We start from the raw sequence: 22,518 nt of genomic DNA, 5'->3' as shown, positions 1-22,518 counted from the left end.
CCAGAGCCCCGGGGTGTCCCTGGGGTGGGCACAGGGCAGGAGCTGCTGCACTGCGGGGAGCACCTGGCACACTCATGGAATGTCACTGTCACCTTCAGGGGTGTCCCTGCCATGTTCATGGGATGTCCCCATCACATTCTTGGTGTGTCCCTGTCACACTCATGGGGTGTCACTGTCACACAGGGCACCCCTGTCACACTCAGAGGTGTCCCAGCTGCATGTACAGGGTGTCCCTGTCACACTCACAGGGTGTCACTGTCACACTCATGGGGTGTCCCTGCCCCACTCCTGGCCTGTCCTACCCTCCCCATGCCCCCAGGCGCTCATTAACACCCCATTAATTAACCAGGTGCTTCCCCCTGTGCAGCCCTGTGGCCGAAATGCCGTGGCAGGTGAAAGGAGCTGTTCCACGGGCGTGTGAAACGGCGCAGGGCAAAGCCAGAAATCAATTTCCATTAGGGAGCTGTCTGCCAGGGCTGCCAAAATGAAACACTAATTCCCAGCAGTTCTGGGTCATTACCTGGATTTCATGGAGGCAGGAGCTGGGCTGGCTCCTCACACGCTGGGATTTTGCTGCTGCAACAGGAATCAGGAAAATCTCCTCTTTTACTGGGCTCCCAAGGAAATTGTTTTATTCATGGGAGGAGAAAGAAAAGAGGGGAAAAAATTCTGTAAAAAGCCAAAATTTCAGCCAGCCTGAATCCTGCCCTGCCATGGGTTGGTCCAGTGGAATTCCCTCTTCCAGTGACAGATGCAGCTCATTAATCACAGCCCGGCCACCTGCATCTCCTCCCAGAGCCTGTTGCTATTTGTGACTGGAAATTTGTGTCATGGAACCATGCAGCTCCTAAAAGAGCCCGAATGGTTTCCATGAGAGTCAGGCCCTGCTGTGCTGCAGAGCTCAGCCCCTGCTGCCTCCACAGCCCCCGGGCAGCTCTAGCAAAAAGCACAAAATTTGACAATTTTCAGCTGGAGATTTTTCTCCCCCTGGGCATGAGCTCGGTCCCGTGGTTACTGGATGGCTTGGCAGCAGTGTGCCCAGGCTGGTTTGGAATTTAATGTGCTGGAAGAATGAGAAGCTGAGGGACAAATCCCAAGGCTCTGTGAATCTGTGATGCTGGGAATGCTGCTGGTGATGGGGGGAGAGAAAATGGGAAGAAGGGAAAATAACAGGGGCAGTTCCAGGCCTAAAAGTTGTGTCTTTGCTGAGCTTTGGGGTAAAGAAAGGGATCAGGGAATCACGGAATGGTTTGGAAGGGAAGGATCACCCAGTGCCACCCCCTGCCATGGACAGGGACACCTCCACCATCCCAGGCTGCTCCCAGCCCCATCCAGCCTGGCCTTGGGCACTGCCAGGGATGCAGGGACAGCCACAGCTGCTCTGGGCACCCTGTCCCTCCCAGGAACAATTCCTTCCCGATTCACACAGAAAAAAAAGGTGAGATTTGCCCCCAGGTAGCTCCCAGCTGGTTCCTGTTCCCTCCTGGGCACCAGGCTGTGGGTCCTGGCTGGGCTGGAGCTGGGCAGAGCCTCTCTGCCAGTGGTTACTGGGTGGTGATGGAGCTGAGATTGGGCAGGAGACAGCGAGGGGGAGGCAGAAGGAGCAGGATGGGGTTTGGGAAGTCTGTGGGGAGCCAGAGTGGGTTTATGTGGCACAAATCCATGCACAGCCACCCCAAGGGATGTGTTTTGTGTCCTTGGGGTTCCTCCTGCCCTGGGCATGTGCTGGAGGATGGAACAGCCCTGGGAATGCTCTGGAAATGTTTCCTCCAGCACAGCGTTTGCACCTCAATATTTCTGCTTTGGGTTCACTTCCCCAGACCAAGCTGAGGCTGCTCTGCAGTGGGACCTGTCCCCATCCCACGGCTCAGGGAAGAGCAGGATCAGCTTTGGGAATTCTTTGGGGGCACTCTGGGTTCTGGAGCCAGCCTGGGTTTACCTGTGGCAGGAATCCATGCACAGCCACCCCAAGGGATGTGTTTTGTGCTTTTGGGGTTCCTCCTGCCCTGGGCATGTGCTGGAGCAGGGAACAGCCCTGGGAATGCTCTGGAAATGTTTCCTCCAGCCTTTCCCCTGCTCCCATGCATTTACACCCCAATATTTCTGCTTTGGGTCCCTTCACAGTGACCCCGCTGAGCCGAGGCTGCTCTGCAGTGGGACCTGTCCCTCTCCCATCCCACGGCTCAGGACATTCGGGATTTGGGAGCCCCGGCTCCGTGCGGAGTGTGGGACACGCCGAGCTCGGTTACACAACGCTGTTTGTTTTCCTCTTCTTAGCAACCCCCGCACGTTGTCCCCGGAGGTGCTCGCTCCGTGCGAGATTAATTGCTCAAATAGAAAGGCCCTGTTAACCTGAATATATTATTGAAAACCAGCATATTTCAATCCGCCCTAGATTTGAAAATAGAGATGCCGGGTCAGCTCCTGGCATAAATCTGCAGAGCTCCTGGAAGCCAGTGGAGCTTCCCTGATTTACACCGGCAATAAAGGCGGTCTGGATCGGCTGCAGGGATGGGGACACGCCTGGCTGCCACCAAGGACGGGCAGGGGACAGGCAGGACCCTCGTGGCCATCCCTGTGACCTGTCAGCCCCGACACCACTGCGGCACGAAAAATAAAAACAGACCCGAAGCACCACCCTATTTTTAACTTTTTGTTGTTGTTGTTGTTTTTTGTTGGCGATGCTGACATAAAAATCCTGGATCGTACGAAGGGATACAGGAATTTCCAGCTGGCCAGTTGAGGTTTATTTTTTTTTTTTCCATGTGGGCTGGAGCCCGCAGCCTTTCAGGCTGGATGTGGAACGAGCAGGGAATTGGATTTGCAGCTTCTCCCCGCTAGAGGGAATTTTTTAAACGGATGAGTTTTGGGGATGAAAGTTCAGCTTTGGTGTGTTCTGGAACCTTGCCTAAGGAACGGGCTGGGCTGGGATGCACAGGGACTGGAAATGGAGGGAAGGGGAGGGAAAGGAGGGATGGAAAAGGGGGGAGATGGAAAAGGGGGGAGAAGATGGAAAAGGGGGAGATGGAAAACGAGGGATGAAAAGGGGTTGGAGCTGGCTGGAAGAGGTTTCAGGGGACAGAATGGGGCTGGAAGGGACTGATGGGGACAGGAAGGGGCTGGCAGGAGCTGCCCGGTGTGATAACACAGGCCCGGGGCTCGCCCTGATCTCCCCGCAGGAGCCGCCCCTGTGCAGCCAAAGGAGAGAATTCCAAAGGCCCCGAGAATTCCAGGAGCTCCTCTCTGTCCCCTCTGTCCCCGCCGGACCGCGGCTCTGCAGTTTAACAAATTAGCGCCGTGCAGCTGAGCCCCGCTAATTAACGGCGCACGCTAATTAACGGCGCACGGGCACGGGATGGGATCCCAGGATCACCACGGGGAAATTCCAGGGTCCTCCCCAAGGGACAGGGATGGGCAGGGACCCATGGGCTGGAGCAGAAATGGGAAGTGAAAAGGAGCACGAGGATGGCAGGGAATTCTTGGCAAAGGGAAATAAAGCTTAAAATCCTGCAGAAAAGTGGGATTTGTTAACAGAAACGCGGTTTTTGGAGAGGGAATTGGGGACTGGGGATGACTCGTGCACGGCTCGGGCTCCTTCAGGGAGCACAAAAGTGAATTTACGGCCTGTGCTGAGTCAGGGATGGTTTTAATCGCCGAGGTTTTGCCTTTAGGGCTGCTCCATCCCAGGGCAGGCAGCTCCGAGCATTCCCCAGGGTCTGGGCGGTGTTGGGAGCACAGACATGGAGCTGCTCGGGATCCATGGACACATTCCAGCCTGGATCCTGCTCCAGCAGAGCCCAGCCCCATCCCTGTCACCCTGGAGCTGCCCTGAACGAGCCTCTGTCCCTCTGACAGATTTATCTCCAGGGCTTTCTCCTCCTGGATTCGCCCTGCGTGATTCCAGAGAAATTTTAGGAATAAAGGATTGAGGAGAAGCCTCTGTCTGCCAGCTCAGAGGATGGAAAAAACCCCCCTGGCTCAGGGAAGGGCTGCTGGAATCTGTTCTCAGAGGATGCCCAGAAGGTTCTGCTGCTTCCAGAGGGGCTGATCCCAGTCCTGGGCAGTCCCAGGCTCGTGTTCCCCCGGGATGGGAGCCCAAGGTCAGCTCCCTGCAGCACATCCCAGATATTGGGGGCAGAAATAAAACATGGGATGGAGGGACAGGAAAAAACCCTGGGGAGGGAGGGGATCCTGCCGTGGGATCCCAGCCAGGGATTGAGGATTCCAGGCATGTGCCAATGAGGGAAACGTGCCTGGCAGGGCAGGATTCTGCTTTAAAAAGGGAAATGATCAAAGCAGGAGCGTTCTCCCAGCTCCTGCCCACTCCCATTCACTTGGTGTCCTGGAAATCTCCTAGGAAAAGCTTTATTCCCACAAAACTTGGGGGGGTTTGGAGTTGTGAAAACCTTTATTCCCACAAAACTCGGGTATTTTGGGGTTTGAAAAAGCTTTATTTTCATAAACCTTGGGTGTTTTAGGGTTTGAAAAACCTTTATTCCCACAAAAGTTTGGGGTTTTGGAGTCTGAAAAACCTTTATTCCCACCAAACTCGGGGGTCTGGGGGTGTGACCCAGTTTTAGAGGCACTTGACTCAAATTCCAGCTCCAGATCTACACTGGCACCAGATCCTGGCTCTGCTTTGGGGTCAATCCCTTCTGAATGGCCAAAGGCAAACACTGCAGTGATAATGTGGCCTTAATTATTTTTTTGGTGATTTAATTAGGAGCGGGATCTGGGTTTGGGGCAGGGCACAAAGTGGATTAGGGGAGCAGCTGCCTCTTTAATTAGTGCCATTTCTGCTCCCTTTATGTTCACCCTTTGCTCTCCCAGAGGCAGCTCCAGGCACTGGGAATCCTCCAGAATCCCAGAGATCCCAAACTGGCAGAGCTGGGGGGAGGTTATTTATAGCCCCGGGGCCTGGGGGTAAATATTTATTTGGATTCCAATCCTTAATCTGCTGCTGGCGGATTCTGTGGAAAGCCTGAGCCCCCTGCTCCTCCTGCAGCAATTTATACCCAGAGCCTCCTTCTGTCCTGGCCTCCCAACGCCCCAAACACATTCCCAGGGATTTATTCTGCACAGAACGGGTTCAGCATTCCCAGGGTTTAATTCTGCACAGAATGGGTTCACAATTCCCAGAGATTCATTCTAGGAATGGTTGAGCATTCCCAAAGATTCATTCTGCACAGAATGGGCTCAGAACTCCCAGGGTTTAAGTCTACATAGAATGGGCTCAAGATTCCCAGGGATTTAATTCTGCACAGAATGGGCTCAGAATTCCCAAGGATTCATTCAGCATTCTCAGGGATTCGTTCTGCATAGAAGGGATTCAGTATTCCCAGGGTTTAATTCTACTCAGAATGGGCTCAAGATTCCCAGGGTTTAATTCTGCACAGAATGAATTCAACATTCCCAGGAATTCAGAACGGGTTCAGCATTCCCAGGGATTCATTCTGGGAAAGGTTCAGCATTTCCAGGATTTAATTCTGCACAGAATGGGTTCAGAATTCCCAGAGATTCATTCTAGGAATGGTTCAGTATTCCCAAAGATTCATTCTGCACAGAAGGGGCTCAGAATTCCCAGGGATTCATCCTGGGAATGGTTCAGCATTCCCAGGGTTTAATTCTGCACAGAATGGGTTCAGCATTCCCATGGATTTATTCTGCATAGAATGGGTTTAGAATTCCCAAGGATTCATTCAGAATTCCCAGGGATCCATTCTGGGCTCAGCCCCTGTGGTCCCACCCATCCAGGCAGGAATTCTGCCCCTTCTGTGCCCCCTGTTCCATCCCTGGCATCCCGAAACCCAAGCCCAGAGAGCCCTGGGGTGCTGGCACTGCCCTGGGGATGGATGGATGTGGGGACAGCTGGGCTGTCCTGCCTGGGGACAGCAGAGCCACCCCCTGGGGCAGCCACCTCGTCCCACAGAGTCCCCAAATCCCGCCCTGGCTCCCAGCCAGGACAGCTCCTGGCACAGGGACCGTGGAAGGTGTCCCATGTTTGCAGCACCCATGGATGCTCGGTGCCTCCAAGGTCTCACCACGACCCTGGGCCCCACGGGGAGCTCCAGCCCGGCCCCAAAACTCCCCCAGAGTGGGGCAGGAAGGGGACAGAGCTGGGGTGGCTGCTGGGGTCAGTGACAGGAGACAGGTCCCAGCTGTCCCAGCCCAGGCTGGCTCCTGGACCTCGTGGGTTTTCCTGCCCAGGACACCTTTCCTGGAGTGTTTTATGGCAGAGAACCCCGCTGTTCCTGCCCTGGGATGAATTTTTCCTTTGGTATTTCCTGTCCTTGTTGGGGGGTGTGGACACATCAAAGATCTTCAGTTCTGGGCAGGTGGAGCAGCTGCTCGGACAGCAGAGCCCCACAGCCTCCCCTCTCCATCCCAAAAACTTCCTCTGTCCATCCCAAAAACCTCCCCTCTCCATCCCAAAAACCTCCTCTCTCCATCCCAAAAACCTCCCCTCTCCATCCCAAAAACTTCCTCTGTCCATCCCAAAAACCTCCTCTCTCCATCCCAAAAACCTCCTCTCTCCATCCCCACAATTTCCCTCTCTGTCCCCAAAATGTTCTCTCTTCCATCCCCACGATTTCCCTCTCCATCCTCACAATTCCCTTTTCCATCCCCCTAAAAACTCCCCTCTTCTACAACTTCCTCCTTCAATCCCTAAAACCTTTCCTTTCCATCCTCACAATGTCCCCCAATCCATCCCAATCCCCCTTTTCCATCCCCACAATTTCCCCTCTCCATCCCAAAAATCTCTCCCTCTCCGTGCCCACAAATTCCCCTCTTCATCCCCAAAATCTTCCATCCCAATTTCCCCTTTTCCATCCCCACATTCTCCCCTCTCCCAGGAAGGCTCTGCAGCTCAGGGATGGCACAAGAAGCTGCAGCAGCAGCACATTTTTCTCCCTCTTAGCTCTTCACACTGGGAAAAAAAAAAAAAATCGAAAGGAGACCTGGGATGCTGAAATTAAGGAGGCAGCTGAGTCTGGAGAGCTCGTGGAGGGAGGAGCAAAACTCCTGGAAGTTTCTAGAAGCAAACCCTGCACACAGCCTGGGGAGTTTGCACTCTGTGTACCATTTTTATTTTGACATAGAGATTTTTTATATATTACATCATTTAAAAACAGATTATTTGTAAAAAAAAATGGGTTTGCTTTGGGTTGGGTTTGGTTTTTTTTTTTCAGGTCAAAGCCACCCCAGCGTGTCCCAGACAGCCCAAAGGTGACCTGCAGGTCCCTCCTTCCCCACTCCCTGCTCCTGCTGGGACAACCTGTGGATTTCCCCTTTTCTCCCTCTGGAAAAACAAGGTTCGTGTCCTTGTCCCACCCTCCCAGAGCCACCACAAAGTGTCCCTTACTGCCCTGTCCCCCTCCTGGAGGGCTGGGGAGGGGACACCGTGCACTGGGACATTGGGAGGAGGGCGAGGAAGGGGCAGAGGTGACAGTGGCAGGGTGGGCTCAGGGATGGAGCAGCGTCCTGGGGACCTGGGCTGGCTCAGGAAGGGCTCAGAGAGCTGGGACAGACTCCTCCAGCCAGGAGAGAGGAGCTGGGAGAGGCTGGGATTAAAAACCACCCTCAAATGGGCTCAGTTGGAGTTCAAAGAGGCTCAGAAGGTGTAAAAATGGCTCAGGAGGAGGAAATGAGACTCCCTTGGGTTCTCACCCCTTTTCCATGCACCAGCGCTTTCTCCCAGATAAATTCCTCCGGGATAAATCCCTCTTGGGTGAATTCCTCCTGGATGAATTCCTCTTCCATGAATCCTCCCAGATAAACTCCCCCTGGGTGAATTCCTCCTGCCAGCCCCCTCCAGGAATTCCCCTGCTGGGCAGCCCCTGGCATCAGGAAATCCCCCCAGGCCCTTTTCTCCTTCAGGGCTGGGGCACAGTCCCAGTTCAAGCTTTTTTCCACCCAGGAACGGCTGCCAGGAAGAGCTGAGAGCAGAGGGAGGAGAGGCACCGACATCCTGAGAGTTTCCTCCCTCTGCAAATCCCCTGAGAAAAACGGATAAAATGGAATTTTTTCTTTGTGCAGCACCTATTGAAAAGTTCTCCCCTCTGTCCTGGACTTCACTATGGCTCAATCGTTTCCCATAAATCTGGAAAATATCCTTTATGGCTTCACAGCTGCAAGGGGAAGCTTTAGCTGGGAAATGAGAATAAATGAGTAGCAAAAGCTCTCCCTGATCCATTGGAGTTCCAGGAGTGTGTCTGAAGTAGTGAATTAAAGCTGATGCATTGATTTTTATTTTTTTTTTTCCAAGGACTCTGAAAAGTCCTGCCTGACACACAACCCAAGCAGAGAACCGATGATAATTAAGTCAATCAAGGGGATGATTAGCAGAAAAAAAGGAAATAACGACCAGTGGTTCGTACTCAATGTGGCCAAAAGGCTCCATCTGGTGGTGTTTAAACCCAAAAAAGGAGCTGGGGGATATCGTACTGGTTAAACTGGTTAAACTGGTTCACAGCACAGGAAGGGCTTGAAACCCGAGGAAATCCCAAGCTGAGAGAAGGGAAAAGGGAATTTTGTGTGGAGAAATGCACCTGCGAGGGGACAAAGCAGCCAGGGGAGCTCAGGTGAGCCAGCAGGGCCACAAAACCTGAATTGTGGCCACAAAATCTGAATTGTGGCCACAAAACCTGAGCTGTGGCCACAAAAACCTGAGCATGGCCAAGCTGTGCTGCCCTGCATGGGGCAAACACATGCAAGCAGGAGTGGGAATAATACAGGAAATATTTTAATGCTTTTCTCTTAAGCACAGCCCAGAGCATTGCAATCAGGGAAAAGGGATCCTGCAGGAACAGCCAGGAGCAAAATGACAAGTTCAGATATGCAAACAAAAGTTCATTATTCTGTTAAAGAAGAGGCAGGGCCAGGAGAAATGTGAGTATTAAAAAATTCAGGCTGGTCTTGCTAAGCCTGGGCAGCTGCAAGGGGAGAAGAGGGAGGGATCCTTCACCTGCAGCTTGGGCAGGACAGGGAATAATTCCCTGAATTCCCTGGCTGGCAAAAATCAGGAAGGTTTGGGATGGGAGAGAGGAGCTTGGTCCCCTCCTCAGCCCAAAATCACTCAAGCATCAGTCAGGAACAGAACCAGGGGAGCCTGGTCCTGCATGGAGCTGCTCCAGGGATGGGCTGCAGCTCCAGTGCCTCCCAGTAAGAGCCAGGGAGCCCAACTGGTGGGCAGGGGAGGGCAGGGTCCGAGCACTGCAGTGCTGGGGGAGCTGCTGGTGCCTCCCAGGGAACACTGGGCAGGAGGGATTTCATGGAAAAGGGTCGGGATATCCATGGAGAGGCTGGGAAAGGCTGCAGGGCTGGGTTTGGGAGCAGGGGGAGCTGGAGCAGCCCCGCTTGGTTTGTCCCTGCTGGGATTTCCAGGGGAGCAGCAGTCGGGGCTGGGATCACCCCTCAAACACAGGGGATGGGGCTGCCAGTGATGGGGAGGGGGCTCTGCTCCTGCCCCAGGGGTGCAGGACACAACAGTGGCATTGTCACACACTGCCACTGGGGCATCGTCACATCCCTCTGCTCCTCCAGAGGGGCTGGGGGTCCCAGAGATGTTCCCTCCCAAAAAGAGACGCCTCATCCCAAAAATGTCCCATCCTAGAGATGTCCCATCCTAGAGATGTCTCATCCCAAAGATGTCTCATCCCAGAGATGTGCCCTCAGAGCAATGCCCCATTCCAGGGATGTTCCCATCCCAGAGATGCTCTCTCAGAGCAATGCCCCATCTCAGAGATATCCTCATCCCAAAAATGTCCCACCCCAAAGATGTCCCCATCCCAGAGCTGCCCCCTCCTCAGCAGCTTTTTGAGGCACCAAACAACAAAGCAGAGCCCCCCCCTCCCCCCTCCAGTCCTCTCCTGGGGGTGCAGAGACCCCAGACCCTGCAGCAGGAGGGTCCCAGCCCCAAGCCAGGCTCTGTCCTGGCGGTTCCTGGGGGATGTGGGGCAGAGCAGGGGGTGCTCGCTGTCCCCAGCCCTGTCAGGAGGTGAAGAAGCGCCGCACCACCACGGGTCCCAGCAAACCAACGGCTGCCACCAGCAGGAATACGGTGACAAGTTTCTTTTCCCGGAGCAGGACAGCGCTCTGCGGGACACGGTGGGGTCAGTCCTGGCAGTGCCCTCGAGTGCCCAAACCCCGACCCCCAAACCCTGAGCCCCAAACCCTGAGCCTGCTGACCCCCAACTCCTGACCCCCTGAGCCCCTTTACCCCCAAACCCTGCCCCCAAACCCTGACTCTCCAATCCCCCAAATCTGCCCCCAAACCCATCCCTCTGCCCCCTGAACCCCAAACTTAACCCCAAACCTGACCCTAAACCTGCCCCTAGACCTGGCCCCAAACCTTCCCCCTGACCCCAAACCTGACCCCTGCCCCCAAACCCATCCCTCTGCCCCCAAACCTGCCCTCTGCCCCCAAACCCATTCCCCTGCCCCCAAACCCATCCCTCTGCCCCCAATCCCATTCCCCCGCCCCCCAGCTCCCCAAACCCATCCCTCTGCCCCCAAACCCCCCTCCCCTGCCCCCGCCCCACTCACCCATCCTCCCTGCTGTGCGATCCAGCTGGCGATGCTGTTTTGCAGCATGAATTCCCCGAGGTAACGCGCGATTTGGCGCAGGAAGGCGCCGACCCTGCTCTGCCACACGTGCATGGCCATGCGGTAGCCAAAGGCCAGCAGGGCGATCACCCGGCCCCAGTTGATGCCGCTGTCGAAAAGGCTGCAACAAAACCCAGGTGAGTCCTGAATCCCTGCCCGGAGCTGCCCAGCCCGGGGGAGATCCAGCAGTGGGGTCAGGATTGAGGAAATGGCCCCAAATTGTACCAGGAAAAGCTTAGGTTGGGTATTACAGGATTTTTTTTTTTCCTCTGGGTACAGTTGCCCAGGCTGGGGGATCTCGAGCAATATGATCAGGATTGAGGAAACAGCCCCAAGTTCTACCACGAAACATTGAGTTTGGGTATTTGGGAAAATCTTTTCACTGGAAGGGGTATCCAGCCCAGGGGATCTTGAGCAAAATGATCAGGTTTAAGGAAACAGCCCCAAGTTCTACCAGGGAACGTTCAGTTTGGGTATTTGGGAAAATCTTCTCACTGGAAGGGTTGCCCAGGGAATCTTGAGCAGTGGGGTCAGGACAAGAGGAAATGACCCCAAGTTGCACCAGGGAACTTTCATTTGGATATTTGGGAAAATCTTTTCACTGGAAGGGGTGTCTAGCCTAGGGGATCTTGAGCAATATGATCAGGATTGAGGAAACAGCCCCAAGTTCTACCACAAAACATTGAGTTTGGGTATTTGGGAAAATATTTTCACTGCAAAGGTTGCCCAGCCCAGGAGATCTCGAGCAACATGATCAGGACAAGAGGAAACAGCCCCAACTTTAATTTACCTGAGTGGGACAGGGACAGGGTTAATTTAATTTACCTGCATGTGTTGCTGCCTCAGCCAGCGCTGCTTCCCGGACAGGGGAGCAGGAAAAGGACAGAAAGGAAGGAGTTAGACACAAATACTGGAGAGGAGAAGGGAATAGACACAAACACCGAGAGGAGGGCACAGGGACAGGGCTGTCACCGCCAGAGGTGCTTGAAGGAGTGACAGGGACCCAGGGACAGGGACCCAGGGACCTGTCCTGGCTGTGCCAGGGACTGCCTGACCTAAACATTTCCCTGCAGACAGATCCCCTTGGTGCCTCCTCAATCCAGGTATCCTTGGCAAGTCCTGGCAGGAAGTTTCCAGCTCTGTGCCCTCACTCTTCACCTGTCACTGTGCTTTGGGGTGGCTGTCACCTGTATGAGGCGCTGTGTGTCACCTGCACCAGGCTCTGTCACCTGCACCAGGCTCTGTGTGTCCCCTGCACACTCTGCGTGTCCCCTGCAGGCTCTCTGTGTGTCCCCTGCAGGCTCTGTGTGTCCCCTGCAGGCTCTCTGTGTGTCCCCTGCAGGCTCTGTGTGTCCCCTGCAGGCTCTCTGTGTGTCCCCTGCAGACTCTGCGTGTCCCCTGCAGGCTCTCTGTGTGTCCCCTGCAGGCTCTGTGTGTCCCCTGCAGGCTCTCTGTGTGTCCCCTGCAGGCTCTCTGTGTGTCCCCTGCAGGCTCTGCCAGCCCGTGGGGCAGCCCCCACGCCGAGGTGGTCCATGAGGACCAGGTTGGATGGGGACTCTGAGCCACCTGGTCCCATGGGTGGCATCCCGCCCATGGCAGGGCTTGGAGTGAGACGATCTTCAAGGTCCCTCCTGACCCAACCATTCCATGTTTCCATGATTTCTGTGACCACCCCACTTCCAGAGCCCACGGCCGGGGTTGTTCCCTGGGCTGTCCCAGCCCGGGGCAGGGGCAGCAGGAGCAGCAGCAGGGGCAGGGCTGGCTGTGCCCTGTGGAGGCAGATCAGCTGCCCCAGCCCTGCCCTGGAGGGATGTCCCTTCCACGGGCTGTGATTAACTCATCTCAACCCTCCTGGAGAGATGCCCCTTAAGTGGGAACATTCTCCCTTATCATGGTGAGCAATCCCAAAGGTTTCAGTGATCCCACCATGCCCTGCTACCCATGGTAATCCTTTGTAACCCATTGCTCTTTCCCCTTGGTACCACCCTTGCTTTCCCCCATAAAAACCCCAGTTTTCCCCCCAGTTCTCAGGGGAGCTGTCATCCCTGGCCCCCTTCACAGAGCTGCTGGATAATAAAGGAATCTCAGTGGAATCAACACTTCTGTCTCTCTGTCCCTGAGTCGGCCTGGGATAACCTCAAAAGCAGAGCTGAAATCACTGAGCTGAAACCACTGAGAGCTGACCATGGGCTGCCCACCTTGCTGAGGTTACCCAGTGGCCAGAGAACTGCCAGAGACCCCTGAACACTTGTGGGACCCTGCCAGACACCCCTGAACACTTATGGGACCCCGCCAGAGACCCCTGAACACTTATGGGACCCTCTCTCTGGGAAGGTCGTGGCATTCCAGGTAGAACCAACAGAGCCCTGGCCACATCAGTGCCCCTGAGGGGAGCTGGGACAGGTGGGCCAGGTGTCCCAGGGACATCCCCTGAGGGACCCCAGCCTGCTGGGATGCCTGGGAGGGGACAATGACACGAGCAGTGCACAGGAGGAGGAGCAGACAGGCAGAAAATACAAGAACCATCCCGGGAAACTCGCTGGGAGCTCAGGCAGGGCTGGAGGGTGAAGCTTGAACAGACAGAGCGTGGGTTTAACCCACAGCACTGACCACACCTGACCTCCCGTCCCCTTCTCCGTGGGAATCCTTAAAATTAGACAGTTTTGAGAAAGCTATGAAAAGCAGGTCTCAGAAACAGCAGAACTGCAATTAGAGCCGTAAGATTTGCCAGCAGAAAAGTTCTAGGAGATGTGGAAAACACGGACAAATAAAACAAATATGTGTATTAACGCTTGGCTAGAATCACTCCCTAACCTGCAGAAAAGTACATCCAGCAAGATATTAGGAAGTTCTAAGCTTAATAAAGGAGCTCTGTGGGTTGTATTTTAAGACATAAGGGCCCTGAGGCTTTACCTGGAGGCGATTTCCTTGAAGTGCTTGTAGACGTTGCTGGGGGTGAGCTGCAGGCCCGCCAGCATGGTGCAGAAATCGGCATCATAGCGCCGGTAAATGTCATCACCAATGATGGCCAAGCGCTTCCCCACCTGGCTGTTGGTGCTGCTGGAGAGAGCAGGGAGTTAGACCCGGCTATGGGCAGTCAGGCCTGGCTCTGGAGAGTCAGACCCGGCTCAGGGGAGTCAGACCCCGCTCTGGAGAGTCAGGACTGGCTCTGGAGAGTCAGGCCCCGCTCTGGAGAGTCAGGCCCAGCTCTGGAGAGTCAGGCCCCGCTCTGGAGAGTCAGGCCCAGCTCTGGAGAGTCAGGCCCCGCTCTGGAGAGTCAGGCCCAGCTCTGGAGAGTCAGGCCCCGCTCTGGAGAGTCAGGCCCCGCTCTGGAGAGTCAGGCCCAGCTCTGGAGAGTCAGGCCCGGCTCTGGAGAGTCAGGCCTGGCTCTGGAGAGTCAGGCCCCGCTCTGGAGAGTCAGGCCCCGCTCAGGAGAGTCAGGCCTGGCTCAGGAGCACAGCCTGGCTGGGGGTGAGGGCTGGAAGCAGGGATTTACTTTCTCAGGTCCAGCTGGATCTGCTCGATCTCGGGGTCGGGCGGCAGCTCTGCCCCTTGCTCCTTGCGCTCCTGCTGGTAGCGGTGGAAGGCAAAGCTCCGGAAAACCTCCTCGGCCTCCTCCGCCACCTGGCCCTCTGCAGAGACACAGGGACAGCACTCAAGGACAGCACTCATGGCACAGCCTCCTCTCCCTCCACTCTCACACCTGGGAGAGGCCGTTCCCTCATTGTCACCCCGAGTTTGTGCTGTTTGTGTCAACGCCAGCTCTTTGCGGCAATCCCAAAAAATCCCCGGCCTCAATCAGTCCTCACTGAATTCGTTTGGAATCCAGTCACGCTCGGCACTCCAGGAATTCCAGTTCCAGAATGTGCTCATGTGACAGCTCCAGAGCCACACACGTGTCCCTGCACCCACAGAACCGTCTCCAGACCCACAGGATTCCCTGCACTCTCACAACCTTCTCCAGACCCCATACATTTGTCCTTGTCCCCACAGAACCAGCTCCAGACCCACATACATGTCCCTGTCCCCAAACTTTCTCCAGACCCACACATTTGTCCTCGTCCCTCACACAACCATCTCCAGACCCACAGGAGTCCCTGCACTCTCACAACCTTCTCCAGACCCACATACATGTCCTTGTCCCCAAACAACTTTCTCCAGACCCACGCACGTGGCCCTGTGCCCTCACAACTTCTCCAGACCCACAGAGAGGTCCCTGCACCCACAGAACCGTCTCCAGTCCCACAGGAGTCCCTGCACTCTCACAACCTTTCCCAGACCCACACATTTGTCCTTGTCCCCACATAACCTTTCCCAGACCCACACTTGTTCCCACACAACCTTCTCCAGGCCCACACCCATCCCTGTTCCCACGTAACTTCCTCCAGACCCAGAGGTGTCCCTACACCCACAGAACCATCTCCAGACCCACATTTGTGTCCTTGACCCCACACAATGCCCGCCAGACCTACACAAACATCCCTGCTCCCACATAACCTTCTCCAGACCCACACATATCCCCACAAAATGCTCTCCAGACCCACACACGTCTCTGCATCCTCACGACCTTCTCCAGACCCCACATGTCCCCACACAACCCTCTCCAGACCTCACATGTGCCCATTTCCATTTCCATAACCATTTCCAGACCCACACGTGTCTCCCTGTCCCCTCACAGCCCACACACACATCCCCACAAAACGCTCTCCAGACCCACACGTTTGTCCTTGTCCCCCAGAACCATCTCCAGCCCCACACACGTGTCCCCGTCCCCTTAGTCTCAGGGACATGCCCAGTGTCCCCCCTGCAGCAGGGAGTCCCCAGAGAGGTGTCCCAGCCCCACGGTGACCAATCCCTCATCACACACATCCCATGGCTCTGGGGAAAGAACCTGCTCTGGATTAGAGCTCGGTTCCAGCTGCTCCAGAAGCACCTGGAGAGGGACAGTGGCTCCCACAGCCCCAGTGAGTGACTCCACAGGGACACTGCTCTTCCCAGGTTCTTTTCCAATATAAAAATTTGTCGGGGACAGGAGTGGTGGGGCAGGATCAGAGATCAGCTCCTTTCATAGAGCACCCAGACACCTCCAGGTATATCCAGACACTGCCCAGGTGCATCCAGACACCTCCAGGTACACCCAGACACCTCCAGGTACATCCAGACACTGCCCAGGTGCATCCAGACACCTCCAGGTACACCCAGACACCTCCAGGTACATCCAGACACTGCCCAGGTACACCCAGACACCTCCAGGTGCACCCAGACACTGCCCAGGTACAGGAGGTGCCAGGGCAGGGGCAGGAGTGGGGGATCCTGCAGGATTGTGGGTTTGGGGGATCTCCCCATCCTTAGGGGACAGCACCTCCAGCAGCAGCTCCATGGCAGCCAAACCCTGTCCCACCATCCCATAAATCCAGAATTTGCATTTCCAACCGGAGATCTTCCTGCCCAGGGCTGGGAAATGAAGGCACAGCTGTGCTGGCATCCCCAAAATCCCCAAATCCCATCAAATCCTCCTCACAGGGTTCTCCAGCTGGTCCCACCTCCCTGTCCCATGCTCAGGTGACACCAGCAGAGCTGAAGGGAAAGGACAGCTCCTGTCACTGTTTCCAGGGGTTGTTTTTTGTTTTCAGATACGAGTTTGTTTGGTGGCAAACAAATCCTTCCCTTTTTGGGAACCGGGAGTGACGCTCCAAGGAGAGCCAGAAAACGAAACCAACTGAGTCAGAGTTTCAGGAAGAGGAGGGCAAACACTCGGCCAGACAGAAGAGGAAATCTCTGCACAAAAATAATTCTTGGGTTTGCTTATCCCGGGAGCTATTTTTAGTAACACCAAGACGGGAGGACACCCCTCCCTTCCCACAGGTGCTACCCCCAGCACCCACTGGGATTGTCCTGGGATTTCTCCCACTCAAGGGATCTGGATCAGGGTTTGCCTGGTGGATTCCCATTGCCAGGAGCGCCCAGGGGAGGTTTGGAGCAGCTCAGGATCTGTGGAAGGGAGGAACTGCTCCCTGTTTGCTCCCTATTTGCTCCACGTTTGCTCCCTGTTTGCTCCATGTTTGCTCCATGTCTGCTCCCTGTCTGCTCTAGATCTGCTCCCTCAGCACTGGGCCCACAGCACAGGCAGCACTACCCGGACCCAGAGAGCCCCAAACATCCAACACTTGCATTCCCGTGTGAAATCCTGCATTTCTCACTGCTCCCATCTCCCAGGAGCAGCTGTGCTGTGGGAAAAACTGGCAGCTATGGCCAAAATTCTCCATCAGCCCCAAACACCCACTCCAGGCAGTGACAGGGACGGGTGAAACCAGTGAAACCCCATCCCTTGGAGCCCAGGAGACAGGGATCAACTCCCTGCAGAGGGAGATTCCAGCCTGGAAACAAAAAACAGGCCCAGGAAGCAAGAGGAGATTCCTGCCCCAGGGAAGCCCAGCTCACTCACTGCAGCTGCAATTTCAGTGTGGGATGAGCAGCTGGGTTTGGGGTTGATCCCAGCGAGCTGGGCAGCCCCTGGTGGTTCCTTTTATCCTTTAACAGTGATTCCATGAAGGATCCAAGGGTGAGCAGGGTGAGCACTGCACTGTGCTGGTGTAATCCTGCTGGGGAGCAGAGATTCCAGACAGGGGGAAGGACACCGGCCACACCTGAGGAATCTGCACAGCACAAAACCCACAAAACCTCCCCTCCCTCTGCTCTATAGGACCAGCACCTTCCCAGCCTGAGCAGGAGCAGCATCCCCAAAGTGCCTCCCTGCAGAGCTGAGCTGTGAGACAGGAACTCATCCCTCAGAGAGCGAGATTTTCTGCTCCAGGTCCTGAACTGGGCTCAGGAAAGCTGCTGTGATTCTGGTGTTCGTGAGCAGAGCTCATGTTCCTGCTCCATCACACACTGCCTTCATCCTAAAAACACCAGGGGAGGAAGGTGCCCCCCGGCCTTGGCACAAACAGCAGCACCTTGGCCATGCCTGAGCAAATCCCTGAGCAGGAGAGAAATCTCTGCTGCATCCAGAGGCAAACAAGCAGAGCCCCAGATGAAATCCAGGCTCAATCCCTGCCACAAAGCCTCTTTCCACCCCTCAATCCCACAGTGAAAGCTGCACATCCCTGCTCCCACTGGGGCCCACGAGGCTGCTGCCAAATTCTAGAGGTGGCATTCCTCCTGGCTCCTCCTGACAGAGGGATGCTGGGACTGCCACTAAGTGTCTAAGAAAACAGGAACTGGGACTGTGAGCTCAGAATCTGACTTCTTAATGGTTTTTACATCAGCATCTCACTGACCTCGACAGGAAATCAGCAAACAGCTGCTCCTGTTTGTGGATTTTTGTACCTCCTGCACTCTGGCATGGCAAGGATGGGTATTTTCCTTCCAGTGCCACCACAGGGCCTGGCACTGAGAGAGGGAGAGGAGCCCAGGCAAGAGCAGAGCAGAAATCCCATTGTCAGGGCAGAGCCCTGAGCTGGGCTGAGCTCCCCTGGCCCAATCCCGATGTTGACAGAGCTGACTCAGCTGATTTAGCCTCCTCACCTGCCCAGCAGCACCAGGAGTCACATTTCATCCTGCTGGGATGAGCTGGAGCTCAGGGTTTTTCCAGCTTCCTGTGGCCCCGTTCCCAGTTTCACCCATTAACCGGGGCAGGGCTGGGCTGGGCTCACACGGGGACAGTGACCCAGCTCGTCACACTGCCCTGCCAGGGCACACGGGACCTGGTGTCACCCCAAGGCCACCCAGACTGCCCGAGATCTGCTTTCCTCTGTGATTTAAACCCCAAACACCTCCTGCTCTGTCGTGCTCAGGAAGGAAATACACGACACAGGCTCCCAGCACTTTGTTCTGCTTGTGCCTTCCAGCCCCACCTTGCTGCCCACCCTGACCATCCAATGCCAAGCACACAATCCTTGATTGTTTTGGATGGAAAAGACCCTTAAATCTTAAATCTCACCCCATTCCACCTCCCACTAGACCAGGGTGCTCCAAGTCCCTGGCATCTCCCACCTCCCAGTTCAATTCAGTTTCACTTTATCCCAGCCTTGCAAAAAGCCCTGGAGACAGGAAATCCCATCTTGCCAAAGGAACACAGCAGGGCAATGAATAAAAAAGTCAAGGTTTGAAGCTGCTCCCTCCCCTGAGCACCCCAGAACCTTTTACCTGAGCTGAGCCTGCGCCCGTGGCTCCCCCGGCGTCCCTCCAGCCGTGGAGGGTCCCCCTCATCCCCTGAGGCCATTGCAGAGAGGTTTGTCGCCTGGAAGAGTGATGGAGATGGTGAGTGACCGGAGCCCCGTGGTCCCTCACAGCCCCAGGAATCCCCTTTGGCAGAGCCCACTGCTCAAAAAAGCTGATTTATCTCTGCCACGCCAGGCTCCTCCCTTCCTGGCACGCTCATTCTGTACCCACAAAATGCAGAGTCCTGCGTGCACCGGGTCCACTTCCACCTCCCTGGATTCCCCCTCTTGGAGGATCTCATTGCTGGTACCATTTGTCACAAAAAGGGACCCCACACCTCACCTCTCACACACACATACTGATCGACTTCCTTCCTGTTTCTGCTCATCCTGTTCTCAGAGAGGTGTGGGCTGCACCACCCCTTCCTCAACCAAGACCACAGAGCTTCATAAAAGGCTGGAACAAAAATTCCAGCATCTCTGCAACTCCCTGGCTGTGACCACACCGAGCTGCCATGACAACATCTTCATGAGATGAGCCCTGGTTTCCTCCAGGACTCCAATTTCCTCTAATTCCCCTTTGTAATGTAATGTAATGTAATGTAATTATTTACATTTCCCCTCTCAAAAAACCAGAAGATTAAATGAGCACTAAACACAAAGCTCATCTTTCCCCTGAAGTTCACAGGTATCCCAAACCTGCAGTTCAGGGCTCATCAGAGCTCCTTCACCCCCAGGGGTTTGGGGGTGAGGCTGAAGTTCCTGTCAGGATTAACGGCACCAGGGTAGCTCCTCTCTGCTGCCTGACATTCCAGAGCATATTCCCAGCCCACAGTTCCACAGGCCTGAGTTGGGGGCTTTCCTGATTTGCTCCGAGCCTGAACTCAGAGATGAGACACAATTCCTAAAACCCCGAAATTTAAATTGCATCCTGGACAAAAATAAAGGAAGCTCTGTGTAGGGATAAATAACCATCCACGGCTATGAGAGAAGTGCACAACGTGGTTCAAGCTCATGGCATCACACAGGAAATTGTTCAGAAGGAAAAATAAATGTGACACAGGAAGTACAGCCCGTTTTCCTTGGGATGGGGCTGGAAGTGCAAAGTGGCTCTGCCTGGCTTAGAAAACCACGAGGTCCTGGCACAGCTGCACTGGGGCCTGAGCCTGGTGAGCAGGATGGAAATGCTGCTTTTTCCTACACTCTGAGGATGGGAGGACAGGATTTCCTCCTTCCTCCCCAAACTCAAACATCCCCATGCAAGGAAGAGCTGAGAACACAGTGAGGATCATCAGCTGGGGCCAGGGGAAATCCCTGGGGAGAGCTGCTGGCCACTCACCCAGACCAGCTCCAGAGCTGCCTCTCCTGGCTCTCAGAATCACAGAATTCCCTGCCCTGGGGTGGTGTCCATCCCCTGGGATGGTGAAGATCCCCTAGAATGGTGCAGATCCTTTGGATTTCATCCCCTGGGGTGGTGCAGATCCCCTGAGATATGCAGATCCCTTGGGATGTGCAGATCCCTTGGATGGTTTCCATCCCCTGGGGTGGTGTCCATCTCCTCCTCCACTGAGGAGCCTCCTGTGCTTCATCCTCTGCCACCCCAGGCCATGGCTGAGCCCACCTGCACTGGGAGGACCCCGAGCTGTTCCCAGGCTGGGAGCAGCCCCTTGGAGCTGTGGGAACTGGCACCAGTGGGAATTGTCTCTGTGCCCCACAGTGCCACAGGATGCTGGGAGGGTGTGGGTGCGCCCAGCCAAGAGCTCAAGGAGCCTCTGGAACTTTTCCAGCTCGGCCTGTGGGGCAGCAGGGCTGTGTCCCACAGTGACCCAGGGCTGCCCATGGGTGACAGGGACTTTTCCTGCCCAGAAGGGGTGAGGGCTGTGAGGAGTGAGCCCTGGAGCGTGGGCTGGGCAGTACGGGAACCCAGAGGCGGATGACTCATGACTTTTAACTTTCATTTCATTTCAAACACTGCAGGAACTTTTGTTTTCGATTTCCTTCTGGGCCCTGGAAGACACAGGATATGCCCCTGTGACACGAGACACTTGCAGCCCTGTCACTGCTGTCCCCAGCCACTGCCGGCCCCAAATGCCCATGTGGGCTCCCAGAAGAGTTCACTGCCCATCTCTGCAGGGGTCACAGTGCTCAGACCGTTCTGTCCAGGTTCCAGAGCTGCTGCCCGTTCTCCTCCTGCTTCCCAGCTTCCCCCTTCCCCCTTTGTTATGGGAACACCACGCTGGAGAACAGGGGAGGGTGTGAAGGAGGAGATGACACCCAGAGACAGCCCAGGGCTGCAGGAAATGAAAACCCTCCAGGATTTGAGTCAGGGCTCAAGAAAGAGTGTCAGGGAAGCTGCAGGGTCTGAGCCACCCTACGAGGATCTTGCAGGAGGCTTCAAGGGGTTAAAAGCAGCAGCCAGAACTTTGGATGGGATTTAGCTGCAGCTCCAAGGTGGCACAGGGCTCTTACCTTTATCAGGAGCACCTGCCATGCCACGAATGAACCTTCCTGCAACCCCCACCCCTCGTCAAACAAACAAAGACCTTTGCCTCAACTGCTCCTCATTTCCCTCTCGTCTCCTCCTCTCACAAGTCTCAAACACTTCCTGGGTGTCTTAAGTCACACTCATCACTCCTCCCAGCTTTTCTCCAAAGCAAAGTTCCTGAGCCCTGGGTTCAGGGAAGATGGTGGGGGAGGGAAGCAGATCCATGAGGATCCACAGGAGCAGCTGCAGTCCCTATATCCAATATATCCCTATATCCAAGCCCAGCCACGGGGTTCTGGAATCATCTCCTGACATGTTATGAATGCATGGAAATGGATGGAGCATCCCCTGGGACGCTTTGGTAGCTCTGGTGCGTGCCAGTGACTCCACGAGGCTGGGCAGAGCAGGGATCCCTCCCGGGACAGAGATCCCACAGGATTCCTGATCCCATCCCTCCTGGGACAGAGATCCCACAGGATTCCTGATCCCATCCGGGATCCCACAGGATTCCTGATCCCATCCCTGCCCGATCCCGCTCAGGACAGAGATCCCACAGGATCAGTTTGCCCACTTTGGGATTTGCCCACTTTGGGGTTTGCCCACCCAGCACGGCCCCAGGGTGGGCAAACGACCCCCAGCATCCCTCCAGCCAAGGTCCCCTCCCAATGCCGTGCCCGCGGGGACAGCAGAGCCACACGAGCCATGCCCGTGCCCAGGTCACAGCCCGGGCGTGGCGGGCCAGGTGTCACCCGCTCCTCAGCGGGGACAGCTCTGCGCGATGTCCCCTCCCCGAGCCCTTCGGGCCCTGCGCGGGTGATGGCGCGGGCAGCTATCACCGCGTACAAAACTGGAGAAAACTCGGTTAAACGAGGGGAAATTCCCTTCTTGGGGGAGGTAAATTCTCTTTTTGGCGCAGCAACCCGCCCGGAGCGGGACCTCCAGTCTTGGCGCGGGGGTTTCTCGCACTTTGAAGAACTTTGTCGCTGTCACCCTCCCCGCACCCCCGGAACCCCCGCACCCCGCGGCTGCCGGTGCATCCCTGCCCATCCCTGCCCCGGCCAGGCCCGGAGAACACGGATAACCCATCCCAGGAGAGTTTGGGGAGGGGGGAAACAGGGCTGTCCTCGCCACTCACCGCGTCCGGGAGAGGAACAGCAGGTCGGGGTATCCCGGCAGTTACTGCATCCCTGCCAGGATCCGCTCCATCCCTCTGGCCGCTCCCTTTTCCTGCCTCCTGCCCGGAGCGCTGCGCGGGCAAAGGAAGCG

At 55.7% G+C, this 22,518-nt stretch overlaps 1 protein-coding gene across 4 annotated transcripts; it reads right to left on the bottom strand.

Moving 5' to 3' along the window:
- Positions 1–7,060: 7,060 nt before the first annotated feature.
- On the bottom strand, positions 7,061–22,518 carry BAK1 (BCL2 antagonist/killer 1). Of its 4 annotated transcripts, none has more exons than XM_014872719.2 (6): positions 22,388–22,518; positions 18,754–18,847; positions 14,102–14,237; positions 13,519–13,665; positions 10,546–10,726; positions 7,061–10,095 (listed from the first exon to the last, which is right to left on the bottom strand). In XM_014872719.2, exons 2-6 carry the CDS (start codon positions 18,827–18,829, stop codon positions 9,991–9,993), a joined length of 645 nt encoding a protein of 214 aa, XP_014728205.2. In that variant the 5' UTR covers positions 18,830–18,847; positions 22,388–22,518; the 3' UTR covers positions 7,061–9,990. The 4 variants fall into 4 exon arrangements, with proteins under 4 accessions (XP_014728205.2, XP_014728206.2, XP_088036423.1 ...); XM_014872720.2 differs by having other exon boundaries at positions 13,519–13,662; XM_088180297.1 differs by lacking the exon at positions 22,388–22,518 and adding an exon at positions 19,000–19,122.

Source organism: Sturnus vulgaris, chromosome 29 (genome assembly GCF_052056855.1).
Source record: "Sturnus vulgaris isolate bStuVul1 chromosome 29, bStuVul1.hap1, whole genome shotgun sequence".
NCBI classification, from domain to species: domain Eukaryota; kingdom Metazoa; phylum Chordata; class Aves; order Passeriformes; family Sturnidae; genus Sturnus; species Sturnus vulgaris.
This window is presented reverse-complemented; position numbering and strand designations above follow the sequence as displayed.

Bases quoted from the DNA above. Each gene is read 5' to 3' on its own strand.
- BAK1 (XM_014872719.2), bottom strand. From the start codon at position 18,829: ATGGCCTCAGGGGATGAGGGGGACCCTCCACGGCTGGAGGGACGCCGG. The intron at 13,666-14,101 runs GTAAATCCCTGC...TGCTCTCTCCAG, and splicing joins ATCCAGCTGGACCTGAGAAA to CAGCACCAACAGCCAGGTGG. The intron at 10,096-10,545 runs GTGAGTGGGGCG...CGTGTCCCGCAG, and splicing joins TCGCACAGCAGGGAGGATGG to AGCGCTGTCCTGCTCCGGGA.